This window comes from Macrosteles quadrilineatus, unplaced genomic scaffold (assembly GCF_028750875.1).
Source record: "Macrosteles quadrilineatus isolate MER2022 unplaced genomic scaffold, UCM_ALF_1.0 Scaffold_2__2_contigs__length_208266976, whole genome shotgun sequence".
NCBI classification, from domain to species: Eukaryota; Metazoa; Arthropoda; class Insecta; order Hemiptera; family Cicadellidae; genus Macrosteles; species Macrosteles quadrilineatus.
In genome coordinates, this window is record NW_026542595.1 from 164,422,868 (window position 1) to 164,439,228 (window position 16,361).

General features: G+C 36.3%; 2 protein-coding genes across 3 annotated transcripts in view; one reads left to right on the forward strand and one right to left on the reverse strand.

The window, feature by feature from the left end:
* The first annotated feature begins 924 nt into the window (after positions 1-924).
* Positions 925-16,361, forward strand: part of LOC128985973 (uncharacterized) — a 119,503-nt gene continuing 104,066 nt past the window's right edge. For both annotated transcript variants that reach the window (XM_054405997.1, XM_054406002.1), the window contains exon 1: positions 925-1,183. The gene's annotated coding sequence lies outside the window, so the exon portion shown is untranslated. The remainder of the gene's footprint in view (positions 1,184-16,361) is intronic.
* On the reverse strand, positions 13,094-13,745 carry LOC128985104 (craniofacial development protein 2-like). The gene is made up of 2 exons (XM_054404485.1): positions 13,556-13,745; positions 13,094-13,272 (listed from the first exon to the last, which is right to left on the reverse strand). The coding sequence occupies exons 1-2, from the start codon at positions 13,743-13,745 to the stop codon at positions 13,094-13,096; spliced, it is 369 nt and encodes a 122-aa protein (XP_054260460.1).

Below are 16,361 nucleotides of genomic sequence, written 5' to 3' on the forward strand. Positions count from 1 at the left end.
GGTTTTTACATATTTCTGAATTGGTATGACAAACTTGGAGTTTGGAACCCACTACAAATTTAAAACAGCTTTGGTTAAGTGAGCTTGTGTGAATGAGCCAAAACTAAACTTGTGTGTCTAAGGAACATGTCGGCCTTAGTCACTAACAAGACTACAAGATCGCGCCACTCATCCTACACTCATCCTTCACTCATATTTGGGTTAAAATACGCACATAGTGGCGTCCCCATCTTAAAAATAATTGATAATTGATAATAATTCATATATTCCTGAAAATTAAATACGGTATTTAGATATGTCTCTTACTCAGGAACAATGCTCTACAATTTTGGTAGAAAAAGTACCGGGACACTCTGTCTAAATTACTATGTTGTCACATTTCAGAGCCATTGTGTTACCGGTTGGAAATCACTCAATGCTGATTGCAGGGATGGCTCCAGGAATATGTTTTGGGTAGGCCTGACAAGAATCAAGAAAGAGTTTGATCGGGGACGAAAGGTTTGAAGATCTTTGTCCGCAAAAAGGGGGGAATTTTAAAATTTAAATGCAAAATAATATGTTTGAATGCGATCTCTTTATTTACATGTAATTAGATTTCTTTATTTGCTTATGAATGCTGTGGTTATTAATAACTGAATAATTTAAATAAGAATTTAGCATATTGTCCATACATTTGTTATAGTATTTTATTAGCTCATTACTTTACTATTTCTATGGCATCTCATCTTGGGCAAAGAAATTTGCATTATTGTTTGCTATGCAACCTCTGCAACGACAGCCAACGCCTGGCCGATTTCGTTGAAATTGAAGATGTAATGCCGGCAAACCGAGCTGGTAGAAGAAAAAACTAAACGAAAACGAAGTGGAGTCAGTGGAGTGGAGTGGACTGAGTGGACTGGAAGCTGCGATGTGGAGTTGATGTGTGAGTGTGATGGCGTGCTGAGCCGAATGAATTATTCAATCAGTTCAATTATTGTGTAAGCAAGCATCAGTACATGAAGCTACGTCCAGCATTGGCGGCATCTTTTATGCTTTTGTATAATTAAGTTAATGTGACGTTGGGAATCTTAAACATTTTAATGCTTATTTTCGTAATTCCGTGTATTGTTTTGTTGTGCATGTATGGGATTGTCAGCAAGTGAATTGTCCAGGAAGTTTAGTTCTATTATTCATTGAAAACTTGGTGAGTTCCTTCATTTATGTGTAGACAAAAAATAACCTGTTAGGCTAATTGTTAGGTTGCCAGCCTCATTGATCTGAGGCAGTACAAAATACTTCAATTTTTTATTATTGAATACAACGAATACCGGTCCGGTACGCCGGCCATTTTGAATGTGCATTCTGCCTTCTTTCTCACCTTTTTTCCTTGGCCTAACTAAACTAAGTATAAAACCTTAGCTTAGATGATTTTATTAGGCCTCTGACCCTGATACTTATTGTTTTTTTTATTGTAAGATGAGTTAGGCATAAAGATTTTTCGACTTAAAATAGTGTATACAAGTTACATGGTAAACTGTAGGCTAAGTTAAATTATAATCTTTATTGTGATTGTTCCCTGCCACTGAGATAGGCCTAAAGCACGGGTCACACTAGGCTGTTCGCCAGCCGATGGTGATCAGCAGCTGGCACCAGCATCACCGGTTCACCAATCCAGGCTGAGTCAGCTCAGTGTCAGCTGCGAATTTTGTGGTCACATTAAGCTGACAGTCGCGGCTTCTTTCAATTCGCCGCTGATGCCAGCCTAGTGTGACCCGTGCTTTACTTACACTTGTTAGGGTAGGGTAATTTAGTTAATTTTGTGATAACTATCAAGGCTTAATCCCCTGGTACACATCTTAAAGGTTACCATGTCAGGTAACCATGATTTTGAAAGGAAAAGAATCAATGAATATTATTAACTGCTGTTTCAATTAGGCCTAAGTTAACCTCTACACCTCCGGGTCCGCCTCCTCATGTATGAAACTACAGAGGGCCCACGGACGATGAGTGTCACTTCCGGTGCTGCCCAAGGTTCCATACTCGGCCCAGACCTCTGGAATGTGCGTATGGTTACCATAATTACCATCCTCTTGACTGTTGACCATTTCTGGATAGGTCGCGTCAGTAATGATACAAATATCATAAAACTTACAAATAAAAAATACTTCAACATATAATTATTATTAATTAACTTGAGTGTCAGGCGCCATAAAAAATATTAAAAAACTAACTGGGCTTTGAAGTAATCCTCCAAGGAATGAAAGCTTTGTTGGCAACACCACGACTTTAACTTCTTTTTGAACAGTTTCGGCTCCAGGTTCTTAATGTTCTCAGGCAGTCTATTAAACATTTTACAAGCCAGTAGTGGGAAACTGTCCTTCACTTTAGAAGTGCGGCATCTGGGAATGGAGATCAGGTTGTTGTTCCTCAGATTGTGACCGTGAAGCTGCCCTCTTATTTGAAAATCAGCTATAAATTCTCTTTTATGTAGAGGAGGGAGCTCAACACGAAGTTCCCATAGACTGTCAGGATGCCAAGCTCTTGAAATAAAGGTTTGCAGTGTTATGATATGACAGCCTCCTGAGGTCTGAAATGCCTGAGGAAACTGTTTTGGTTGGGTACGCAGACGACGTTGCAGTTTTGATAGCTGCACGTAGTGTAGAGCTGGCTCAGCTAAAGCTGAACCGAGTTATGCGCACCATAAACGCATGGATGACAGACCACGGTCTCTCGCTTGCTTTGAGCAAAACTGAGATGGTGATATTAACAAAAAAACGGATTGACACCATCGTGCCGTTGAGGGTAGGGGCCGTCGAATTCAGACGGTTCGTTCTGCCAAGTACCTTTTATGGTGGTCAGCAAGCTTAGCTGGCGGGATCCGATTTTCCGTACGGCGGACAAGGCCGCTAGGGTGGTCTCCACTCTTAGCCGGTTGATGGCCAATGCCATGGTCCTCGGTCCAGCCGTAGAAGGCTGTTAATGTCTTCTGCCCAGTCCGTACTCTTGTACGGTGCTGAGGTGTGGGCAGACGCTCTCAATAAGGAGTTATATAGGATGCTGCTCGCCCGAGTGCAGCGTCAGGCAGCACTAAGAGTTGCATCCGCCTACCGAACAGTGTCCGAACCCGCTGTCCTGGTGGTTGCTGGAGTCATCCCCGTCAAACTTTTGGCGGCGGAGAGAAAGGCAATTAATCAGCGCCGTGGGGAGGACCAGGCACGAACAGAGGAACGCACCCACACCTACTAGCTGTGGCAGGAGAGCTGGAAACAGGAGACTCGGGGATGCTGGACCAGCCCGACTAATACAGCAAGTCCAACCTTGGGTTAATCGGCGGTGCGGAGAGGTGGACTTTTACCTCACCCAATTTCTGACGGGTCACGGCTTTTTCCGGTCGTAGGCCTACCTGTTCAGGATGGGCAAAGCCGTGTCACCCGATTGCATATACTGCCCAGGCATTCCCGATGACGTGGAACATAAGTACCTTTTTCCACTGCCAGCGCTGGGAAAGGCCCCGCCTGGAGGGTCAACAGTTAGTAGGACTGCTGTCAGTGGACAATGTCATACCGATGATGACGGAGGGTGAGGACAATTGGACCTGTGTGTGACATTACATCCAGGGTATTCTTCGTGCCAAGAAGCTCGACCTTGACCGTGATGCGGTAGCGGTGTAGGTCATAAAGTATCTAAATGCCAAAAACGGCGAGAGCCCTGAGGGCTTAGGTCACATGTTGGCCTGACTTGAAGTAATGTGACAAACAATTCCAGGTCTGTGTCCAACAGAGTAGAGGGGGTTTTTTAGTGAGTAGTCTGTGATAGATTCAGGAGTCTCACACTACAGGCTGGCTACCTGTGTGCGTAAAAGCATTTTCCCTCCTCCCCCTTAAAAAAAAAATAAAAAATAAAAAGTTGACCTTTACACCGCCAGCGTTAAATCATTCCTATAATCGAGAACCGCCGTGGCCATTTTGTACTTAAAACGCTATGCTTACTGGTACCTATATTTAAAATGGCTTAGTTATAGCCTAACTTTTATTTTTGCAAATATTTTGATAAACGCAGAGGATACACGTCCGGCAGTTACTGTCATAACCTAACCTAACCAACCAAACTTGCTGAATGAAAAAAATCGAATGAAGGTTAAGTTCTGTTCATAAAAGAAATTCTTTGCTCTGTTCAAGTAGGCTAGGATTCGGAGAGTAGCCTACTAATTAAATCCACACAACTTACTTCCCAGAATCCCGCCTTGTTCTTTCCTCAATTTCAGTTCAATGGGACCTTTTAACTTATCCGGTCCAGGATTACTGCCAGCACTTTGCTTGGGACTGACAAAAGGGTAAAGGTAAACTGCCCAAATACCGTGACCTTTAACCCTCCAACTGCTAGTTATGCCCTTGGTGCTAAGCATTTTTTAGGCAATTAGCGGCAATAATAAAAAAATTTATAGAAACTGTAAAAATCAAACAAACCATAACAATATATATATTTTCTTGTTCAGCATAAAATTACCTACAAAAACATACCATATTGTTGCATGGTTATGTTTTCATAAAAATATTTATAGGTAGGCCTACAGATGTAAATAAACAAAATATATAGTAAATAATGGTGTAAATTACCTGCATCTTTGTGATCAATGTGTTGCTAAAATGCAACCGGTTTCGACTCACAAAGAAGTCATCATCGGGCCAGTACAGATGTCTTCTTGCTTCATTTGAAGGTCGTCAATTTGTAATAAATAAATACATTTAACACGCACACGTACACGAACATAGAAACGAACATTTAAGGTTAAAAACGAAAGATAATACTATAGCGGTAACGGGACACGACGTGATCGGGCGGGGGTTATGTCTAGACTAGACATAACCCCCGCCCGATCACGTTGTGTTCCGTTACCGCTATAGTATTATCTTTTGTTTTTAACCTTAAATGTTCGTTTCTATGTTCGTGTACGTGTGCGTGTTAAATGTATTTATTTATTACAAATTGACGACCTTCAAATGAAGCAAGAAGACATCTGTACTGGCCCGACGATGACTCCTTTGTGAGTCGAAACCGGTTGCATTTTAGCAACACATTGATCACATAGATGCAGGTATTTACACCATTATTTAGTATTTAAATGTGATCAGGAGGCTAAAACTCAATATAATGAAAATATATAGGCCTATATATATTTTTTTCAATTTGTAACTTTGCACTTCATCAAAATAAAATTATTTTGCTCTACCGATACTAAAAATTCAAAATAGGTACTGTAGCCAATTTTGTAGCAAATGTATTAGGGAACAAGAAAATATAGGCCATACTTTTATGCATATAAAATAAAATACCATAACTCATTTATGGACCGAAACACTTTCGGTTGATTTTTTACATTGCCGTATTCCTCGGTCATAAATTATACACAAGACATATAAGACCCTAGAAAACCATTACTAATGATTATGTAGGTATATAGTCCAGGCGCTAAACGGGTTGAGTATGCACTGAAAGTCTGACAAAATTTGACTTTTGATTATTGTTGGGGACATCTAGTAGATGAAAAAAATCGATGATGTCGCATTTCTAGGGTGGTCACAACTCGGGGGGGAGGGGGGGAAGTTGCGCGGGTCATCGGTTTACGTTTCCGCGTCTAACTCACAAACGGTTAATGATAGAAAGGTGAATTAAGCGTCTATCTACGCCTAAATATATTGTCTTTTAAAAAGGTTATTAAAACCTTTCTTCTATCTCTCATACTTTAGGCGCTAATCAACATTTATTGCAAAAAAAAAAATTTAAAAATACTTTAAAATGAAATCTCGGAAATATTGCGCTGGTTTAGGGCATGTTACAAACTATTTATAATTAGAAAAACTAAGAAGTAGTACAACAGCACCAAGTGTAAAGAAATATGTGCAAAAACAACAGAGCTACGTTGATTTCAGTAAGAGTAAACGTGGAAAATTCGTAGTAGTATTGAGGCGCGCATGGATGGTACGCCCACAGTCAATATCGGTTTGATGTTGTAAGTAACTATGGGAAAGCTGAATTTTTCTATGTTGTTAGACCATGTTGAGATGATCATTTTCCTGAAAGTCAACACTCCTCCCCCCTTGTGCTTTCCTTTAACCCCCCTTTTTAGATAAATTTACAGCCTCTTAGCAATTAAGCTATAACTTTAAAACTGGTAAGGATAATAATGCAATATTTTATTATTCATTTTGCGTTACGATAATCTACAAAAAGAATTATTAGATAAATAAATATTTAAAAAGAATTTTTATAGATTTCTGAAGAAGGAGAAGAAGAAAATTTGTTCATTGTAATAAAATATCAATACAGTGTTTTTTTTTTAATTTAAATGCAAAGAACAATGGTCAAAGACCGTCTGTTTTGTGTTAGACACACTAATTTTAAAATGTTTTAAAACAGTTTAAAAAAATTCCATGAATCACATACAATTATTCATAAAATTAACTGATTTCAACTACAGAATATACACAAATAGCACTACATACTAATAAAGATCAGATAACAATTGAATTAATAATAAAATTTAAATGTAGCCTACTGAGAATCTGAATTTTTCCTACAAACAGTTAATAATTCATAAAACAAACCTGTTACTTTTATAATTTACTTTGATAGATACTTGTCTTAACAAACAATATTTTATAAATTTTTTAAATTACATAGATTTTTCCCATTTTTGTATTGATATCTCAATTCTTAAATTTAATAATTATACTCCATTATCAATTCCCACCCTTTACTCTACGCCTCTTTAAGATAATTTCCAAGTGCCCGCCAAACTTTGCCATTTAAAAATTCAAAAAACCTCATATTCATTTAAATATAACTTGTTAGACCAAAATTGACGTATCTTTTTTTAAATTGGACATTCTGCTATAAAAGGGTACACGTTTCATCCAGGTTGAGATTACATAGTGAACATACATAAATTTGATTTTCCATATAGAGTTAACTTTTTATTCGACGACCCCCTTTATTTGTAAAAAATGTTTTTAGGGATGGTTACGAATAAAAAAAATATATCCACCATTTTCCAATATGGCTAACAACTTTGTTATTTCTTATGGAGTACGCTGTATTTTAGTATTCTTTTAGAATTTAAAAGCAATTTTTTATTCGTGACATTTTTTCTCTAAACCTACCCCATTTAGGAGTTACAGCGTGTTATATCTAAAAGAAAGGCTTGTGATGTACATTCGGCATCCTGTAGCTCATAAACGAGTAAGTTGAGAGAGAAAGTGCAAAGAATAAATAAGTCACATATAAGTCCTCGTTCAAAAAAATATATAAAATACGTTAAAAAATACTGATTTTGTTGTTTTAAAAATGGCCACCATTTTCAAAAATGGTAGCTTACTTTGATATTGGCACAATTTAATTTATGGTTTTTTAAAAATGTAGATGTGATTTAAAAACTTGTTTATTCTTTGTATTTTCGCTCTTAAACTTACTCGTTCATGAACTACAGGATGCAGGATGTACTCACAAACCATTTCTTCTTCGATGTAACTCCTAAACAAGTAGCTTTAGAGAAAAATGTCAAGAATAAAAAGGTTTAAAAATTGTGTTACATTCTAAAACAATCATAAAATACAGGGTATTCCATAGGACTAACAAAGTTGTCAGCCATATTGGAAAATGGCGAACATATTTTTAAAATTCGAAACCACTAAAAAACCATCTTAAAATAAAGGGTAGTGTCCCATAAGAAGTTAACTCTATATCTCATAATAAAAAAGTTATCTATTGGTTCACTTTAGGTGAGACATCCTGTATAATAAAATGAGGCTCTGACGTACAGCAGCAAATGCACGATATTCATTCATATGTATCCACTACAGTCTGTATATGTACTGAATGAGCTACATAACGTTAATATAATCTATATAAAGCGGAAAATTCAAATACAAAAACCATGATATACGTAATTTTTTTCATTGTTGCGGTGCACAAAAAAGCCAGAGTCCTGTAAAATCAATATACTGTACTATCTATAACCACTATATGCAAACAAACTGTTAATAACTATGTATCATTTTAAAATGTAGGCTAAACTATGCACCCCAAATTTTGTATCAAACATTTTGTTGTGTGACCTCGTATAAAAAATCTAAAAGTTTCATAAATTAATCCGTAAAATTTTTTTTTTTATGTTTATGATATTTTTTAACTATGAATATTTAGGATACCATGGTAAATACACTTTTTGTAGAATATCGTTACGCAAAATGATTAATAAAAGATTGCGTTATTATCCATACCCGTTTTAAAGTTATAGCTTAATTTCTAAGAGACTGTAAATTTATCTAAAGGGGGGGGTTAGAGGAAAGCACAAGGGGGGAGGAGTGGGGACTTTTGGGAAAATGCTCATCTCAACATGGTCTAACATCATAGAAAAATTCAGCTTTCCCATAGTTACTTACAACATCAAACCTATTGACTGTGGGCTACGTACCGTCCATGCGCGCCTCGGTACTACTACGAATTTTCCACGTTTACTCTTACTGAAATCAACGTAGCTCTGTTGTTTTTGCACAGATTTCTTTAAACTTGGTGCTGTTGTACTACTTGTTAGTTTTTATAATCATAAATAGTTTGTAACATGCCCTAAACCAGCGCAATATTTCCGATATTTCATTTTAAAGTTTTTTTTTGCAATAAATGTTGATTAGCGCCTAAAGTATGAGAGATAGAAGAAAGGTTGTAATAACCTTTTTAAAAGACAATATATTTAGGCGTAGATAGACGCTTAATTCACCTTTCTATCATTAACCGTTTGTGAGTTAGACGCGGAAACGTAAACCGATGACCCGCGCAACTTCCCCCCCTCCCCCCCGAGTTGTGACCACCCTAGAAATGCGACATCATCGATTTTTTTCATCTACTAGATGTCCCCAACAATAATCAAAAGTCAAATTTTGTCAGACTTTCAGTGCATACTCAACCCGTTTAGCGCCTGGACTAATAAGAGTGGCTTGACATTATCTATAAGAAAATACAAATATGAATTACTTATACTCCGTGCGCGATAACTTTTCACCTGGGACTTGCATAACTTGGCAACGCTACAGGGCTCGCTACCCCATCCTATACCTGTCACATGTGACAAGAAGCGGGCGCTCGCCTCGGCGGTGCGACGTTGCCGATACAAAATTCACACGGAACACCAAAAATCCCAAGTGAAAAGTTATCGCGCGCGGACTATAGGCCTACTCATATATTGGTGTATGGTGATGTCCTCGAAACCAGTAAATTGTAAAATGAAAATCCACTTATTTATGGGAGTTAAATTTGGTTTCTCTTTTCCGCGTACATTTGGCTCTTCTACCCGACCGATTTTCGTTGTTGTGGTCTCAAATTGAAGGCATGTACGCAAAGATTTGCCATCAAGCATCGGCATATATTTATCTATTATCCCACTCGGCTTATACGTAAACGAAATTTTCGCCCCGTGTATTTCTTATGGGAGTTGATTTGGTTTTTCCTTTCCGAGTTCGTTTCCACATAAAAAAGAAAGAATAAAAGATTTCACATCAAGCAATGGCATAGGCTAGTTTGATTTGATTTTTAATTTAAGATTACCGGTACTTAAATTTAAGATGTACCATATTTCACCAGTTATAATTATATAATCCTATATATTTTGGTCTAAGAACCTTCAGTAAAATACCGGCTTTCTTTTAAACTATTAGTTAGGCCTATTCAAATCGGACGAGTTTTAAGCAAACACATTGTGAATAACCAACATAAAAATTATTTTTCATAAGGGTTTTCTATTATTAGGCCTACAAATCAAAAGCTCCAGTGTTCATGTTTTTCTATATGTTTTAGACTCAAAATAGGCCTAATCAGTAAATTATAGGCTTTTTTAATTTGAGCTATTGATCGTTTAAATCAGTTAAGCTCAAGATAATGTATTACTCAATCAAAAATCATAAATTTGATTATTTCTCGGATTTTATTTTTTTTTTTACGCTGTGGAGGAGCATGGGTCCTCTAGTAGGCCTATGTATAATGAAAATAGATCAAATGGACTATCTTTAAACATAAAAATTAACTTAGGCTACTACCTTTCCGTTAGGATCAGTAGGTGTATGCTATATGTTCAAAAACAACAAAAGAGCAGACGGCAAAGGTAGGTTTGATCATATGACATTGAATTCAAGCTTAGAATCTCCTTTTTCTGTTGACACAAAATCAAATCCCAGTTCAGTACAACTGGAGTTCATTCAGAGCGAGTTGTGTTGCGTCTGCAACATCGTATACTATCAGACCAGCTAAAGTCATTGGAATTCCGACGATTGACACTCGGACGGTTTAGACCTCGGACATCAGGTAGGCCTAGTTTGGTAAAACTAAGTTACTATCTTGGAAAGTTTTTTACCAAAATGTTACAGAAAACTAGCGTTTGGACTTTTAGCTAACACATCAAGAAGAATAATAAGTTTAGATTTCACTCCGACACTGTTAATATTTGTAAATTTAACTATTTCTAACACAATTAAAGCATTTTTTAAAATCTAAACTCTGTGAATTCGTCCGTGAACTTGTCACGAAGTTTACCAGAACCATTGGTTGATTCATTCATGGTTAAAAGACCTTAACATGATCAAAAATACTTGTAAAAATGTTAAATCTGTTGGAATATATATTTTTTATGGGGTTACTTAAGTCCGTACAAAGCGGGGAAGTAGGCTACTTGGAATATAATTATAGGGCTGTGATTAAAACCTTATTTTAGTATGAAGTCTTCAAAATGTAGTTCCAGTAACATTGTTATTTTGGACCGGTTTTACCAAAATGCAATAGAAAACTCACGTACGGACTTTGGCTAACACATTAAGATGAATAATAGGTTTAGATTTCACTCCAACACTGTTTATATTTTTTTGTAAATTTAACTACCAACACAATCAAAGTGTTAAAAGTTAAACTCCGTGAATTTGTCACGGAGTTTAGATTGATGCAGTATATTTCTGCTAAATAACGTTATCCTAATATTAATCGATTCTTCAGAAAAGGACAGATTACGGTCATCAAGGAATAATAAATAAAAATTAAGATAATAAATACATAATTTGTTGTTAAATATGTAGGTAAAAGTTTTTTTTATACTTAATGTAAAGAAGAAAAAAATCTAAATGAAATTTAATGAACATTTTATGTCCACAGAAGGTGACATCACTTCTGTGGACAGTCACCCCTCTAGGTTTAGCTTAAGATTAGCTGATTTTACTAACAAATTTGAAATAAGAATTATTAAACCCAATTGCTGTTGGCTATCTAGACATTGAATATTAATAAATTTTTGTTTATTTTACTTTTTCTATTCTATTTAAGGAAAAAAAAAACAAAGAAACTCGGTCACCAAAGCCTGCATCACTCCTGTGGACAGGCATATATGTAGTTCCAAAAAATCCACCAGGTAGCACTGGCCAACTTTCACTATTTTTTTACAGAGAAGAAGTAACCATCTTGAACATAGAATCAGTTTGGTTGTGTTCTGTTCAGTTATTAGTTGTTTATTTCATGTGAAACTAGAGTTTTAATTGATCGTCGAGCTAATATAGTCACTTCTGTTACCACATTTTAAAGGTAATTATACATGTCAATTAAACCTAACACACTAATTTACAGTAGTTTATATGTGTTTCTCTACAAAAATAAGAGCAAACATTGTTCCTAACCTATTTGCTAGACTCTATGTTAGGCATAAATGTTAAATCATCACTTCTGTGGACACTAGCAGTTACCCGGCGCGCGTTGCTGCGCTTAACAACTATTATTTTAAATGGCAATTAAACCTAATACGCTAATTTACAGTAGTTTATGTGATTCTCTAGAGCAAACATTGTTCCTAACCTATTTGCTAGACTCTATAGGCATAAAATGCTAAATCATCACTTCTGTGGACATCACTTCTGTGGACACCTAGCAGTTACCCGGCGCGCGTTGCTACGCTTAACACCTATTATTTTAAATGGCAATTAAACCTAATACACTAATTTACAGTAGTTTATGTGTTTCCCTACAAAATAAGAGCAAACATTGTTCCTAACCTATTTGCTAGAATCTATGTTGGTTTTTGAACTTTATTTGTAAAATTTGCAGTTGCGATAGTCACTTCTGTGGACTTATTGTCACTTCCGTGGACATGCTAGTTTTTAAATACTAAAAATCAGGGAAAGAGATTTTTATTTAGTGTGACCATTGCAATGGGTAAATATTAAAAAAGGTCATACATTAAAATATCTAAAAAAAATTAAAAAAATAAAATATAAAAAAATAAAAATATAAAATTGAAATCTGTCCTTTTCTGAAGAATGGCCCATATAACCTTTACTAAATTGAAAAATTAACTAAATGAATGCATAAGAACTAAATACTAACACTACGAAATAAAACTAAAATTATTCACAGCTGTCATACGTAATGAGTTAAATCCTATTTTGCTTACCTGAATCACTATCTTGAAGCTCAAAACACATTAAGAATTCAGCGACATTCGAACTGATCACGATTTCAGACGCTACTGTTACAGACTGCTTGGCGCCAGCTACGACCAAACCATAGAGTAACAAACTCAAAGACACATAGAACAAGCTATTGTTTCTCTAGGCTATGTGTTGTACCTTCAGTCGTCGGCTTATTATTTACGTTTTAAGCGGAGAATCACGGTATTTGGACGAGTCAAAGCATTTGGCAATTTACCTTAATACCTCTCCAATTGTTACAGATTGTTACATCCCCTTTCTTTGGTATTATGACAACTATGTCCTTCCATTCCTTTGGAGTTCTCTCCTCTTGCCAAATCTCTTGAAGTAGTAGATGAAGTAGGTCCGCGGTTACATCACCAGCTTTTGGGATCTCGACCGCAATGTTGTCTAAACCAGGGGCTTTGCCATTTTTCATGCTTTTGATCGCATCTCTGATTTCTTCAATTGAAAGGATTTCTAGATTTATACCATGGTCCATCTGCACAGGGCGAGGTAGTGGCAAAGCCTCTTCCTGTGTTTGTGCTCTATCCAGTAGTTCGCTGAAGTGTTCCTGCCATCCATTCAACTGGTCTTTAATGTTTGTCAGCATTTTACCACTCTTAGGCTACTTCTTGCTGGGTTTTTTCTAGCGAAGTTTTTCTTTGCCAGTTTCCTTGTAATGTCGTAAAGCTTTTTGCTATTTCCTTGTCTTGCAGCTTCTTCTGCTTCCTGAACCAGTTCATCAACCCATCTTCTTTTGTCTCCTCGCACATATACCTCTTGACATTACGATATGCCTCTGACATTACGATTTAGCATGTAAGTCACTAATAATAATTTTTACATTCCGCTTGTTTGCTTTTCTTAGCTCTTGTGAAATGCTAGATTACTTAACTTATTTTCCTTGTTCTGCTAGTTCAGTGGGCGCATAGCATACAAAAAAAAAACAGTAATATTTTGCACTTTTCCTTTAAATTTCGCCCAAATAAACCAATCTGAGACTCCTTCCCATTTGATTAGACTATTGTGGGCATTTTTAGTCATTAATAATCCAACTCCATTTCGGCTTTCTACCTCTTCACCAACTTGGCCTGAGTGCAAGAAAGTTTTGCCTCCACTAGTTCGAGTTTCACCAAAATCACTCCATCTAGATTCGCTGACTCCAAGTAAGTCCAACCTATAGTTGTCCATTTCTCTCTCCAGTTGCCTCATTTTCCCTATCTCTCTCAAAGTTCTATCATTCCAAAATCCAACTCTCGTAGCCTGTTTCATGTCAAAGGTCCTAGCCAACAATTTCGTCCAGTTTGATTTTCTTTCTGTTTCTGTGATAATTTGGCTTCGGAAGTGCAGGTTATCAGCCTACAGCTACCTAGTACTATGGTGGGGCTGCCACCTTGAGGCCTAAGCACATGCCTGAATTTAATTTCAGGGTCTTAAACCCCTTAGATAGCCTGACTTCACTGTGACTAAATAGTGCTATCTACCCTATAATGCCTTCTCTGCCATATCCACCGTACCAAGACCTTTCTTCTCCGCCTTCAATGCCGTTAAGGACTTGACCGTGACCCTGGCCAGCCCTTACAGGGTGCTTTCTGCCCGGAGCCAAGCAGTCCCTGGTTTTTTAACGAGGTTGTTACTCCTCCTTCCTCACCCAATCGTGATGTGATCTACGGGCTTGTCACCGTCATCGGCATAGTTCAGTTAATAATAAACAATAGATTTTACTCCTTTAACCGTACAGATAATGCAATATAGGACATGGGAATGGCACATAGAATTGAAACATGTGAAACAAATTGGCTAAATAAAAACCATGAAAAAAAATATGTATGATAAGAGGCGAATGAAAATTTTAATCGTCTATGTAGCCGGCTACAGAGTAGTAGGAAATCTTAATGAAATAAGTTAGCCTACAGTTTTTTTTTTATCTATTGAATGCAAGATTTCTTACAGCTAAGGGGAGTTTATTGTACAAAGCAAGTTGATGGTAAACATGACAATGTCGGACATTAATTTGCAAGCCTTACATATTATGGAGTTCTGTGTTGAGTTATGTTGGCATTAACAGTCAAATACAATAAACTTAACCTCGTGGTTTTTGTGAATATTGAATTGTATAGGCTATCTGGAATTTCTACATAGTGATACTATTATTTTATTTAGGAGAAATTACTGCTTGCTTCATTTTATTTGACTACGATCATAATGGTTTTTATTAATTAGGTCTAGAGGTAAAATAAACTAAATCACACATAAAAAATAAGCAGTTTTAGTTATTTGATAGTTTATTAATCAATTGAAGTTTGTACCATTGTAACTTACGGCTTTTTCTGCTTTCCAGATTTTTTTTGTAAATACAAGATATAGGCCTAGTATTTTTATTTTACTGTAGGATTACCCTAAAATGGTATAATCCTAGAAAAGGGTAGGCCTAATTATCCTAGAAGTGGGTAGACTGATTCAATACAGTACTTAACATTTTTTCCTGCTATAAAAACCTGTCCCTGCCCCTCACATCAGCCAAGGTGTAACTCGACACTTGACCCTTTGCTATAGGCCATCCGATTTGCGATTAGACCTAGGAGACTTAGAAGAATATAGTTGCGGCCACGAAGTCAGGCGGGTGAAAGATTTTGCAATGTTGCCATATTATATTCCAACAAACCAGCCCCCTCGAATAATAAAAACGTTAAACAAATATAAACTTATTATAGATCATTGTTAATTTATGTCGTTTAGGCACTATATTTTTAAAACATACGATCAATTGATATTACAACGTTGCTTTGAACGGGAATTTTCGAGGCAACTTAACAAAGTTAACTAGGGTTTACAAAATTTACAAGAAGATTAATATCATGTAAACAATTAGAAAATATTGGTGTTTTTCAGAACATTAGAGTAGGCCCTATGGTAAATCTTTAAAATATGTAAAATTATTATAAAAGATCTATTACACTTACGAGCTTCAACTTGTTATGGCATATAGGAGGGTTATTTACAAATCCATTAATTTGTTTATTTTCACGATTTTAACATTAATATTTTCCAATTTCTTGTAGATTTTGATTTTGTTAACCTTTTTTAACTTTGGTATCTTGTGCTTAACATTTCGGTTCAAAGCAGCATTTTGAGTATCATTTGATTGTAAGAAGGAAACACATGGTGTATAATATATAATAGGTATAAATTTTGTAATGAGTTTGTATTTGTTCAACATTTTTATCCCTGCGCGTATTGAGATAAGCTCGACGCATGGACTTTAGACAACGTTAAACCCTGGACGCTCAATGTAGCCAGTTTGTGCGCCAAGGTATGCGATTCTCGACCTTCCCTCACATCGCTGGTCCCATTTGTGACAACAGCGCATTTCCACTCAACCACCCGATTTCGTTGCTATTGCAACTATTGCTAATAAATAATTTTATTTTATTTTAAATCATATTTTATATTAAGCTAGGCCTAATATTTATTTGTGAAAGGAGAACAGGAAGCAGAAAAAAGTATGGATTAATATTTCTTTATTATCTCATTTTACTGGTAAAATTCAATTTTTGAAATAAAAATATTAGGCCCAAGTGAGGCCCCCCTTAGCCCGAGGACCCCGGCGGCCGCCGTGTCCGCCGTTAGTTAAATACAGCCCTGATAACATAACATTGGAGAGTTCACTAAATGACAGATTATTTTGGCTACCTCTAACTTGGTTATGTCAAACTACAAAGTCTAAATATAGAATGTTTAGCTTGTGTAATCAATCATTTTTACATAACAATTGTTTACATAGCTACCTACAGATTTGTTATCTGTTTGTCATCATCTTGTAATCCAAGAGACATGTAAAGAAGACATCTGTAAAAAAATAACAATCCTCCTGATAAAAATGCCTTT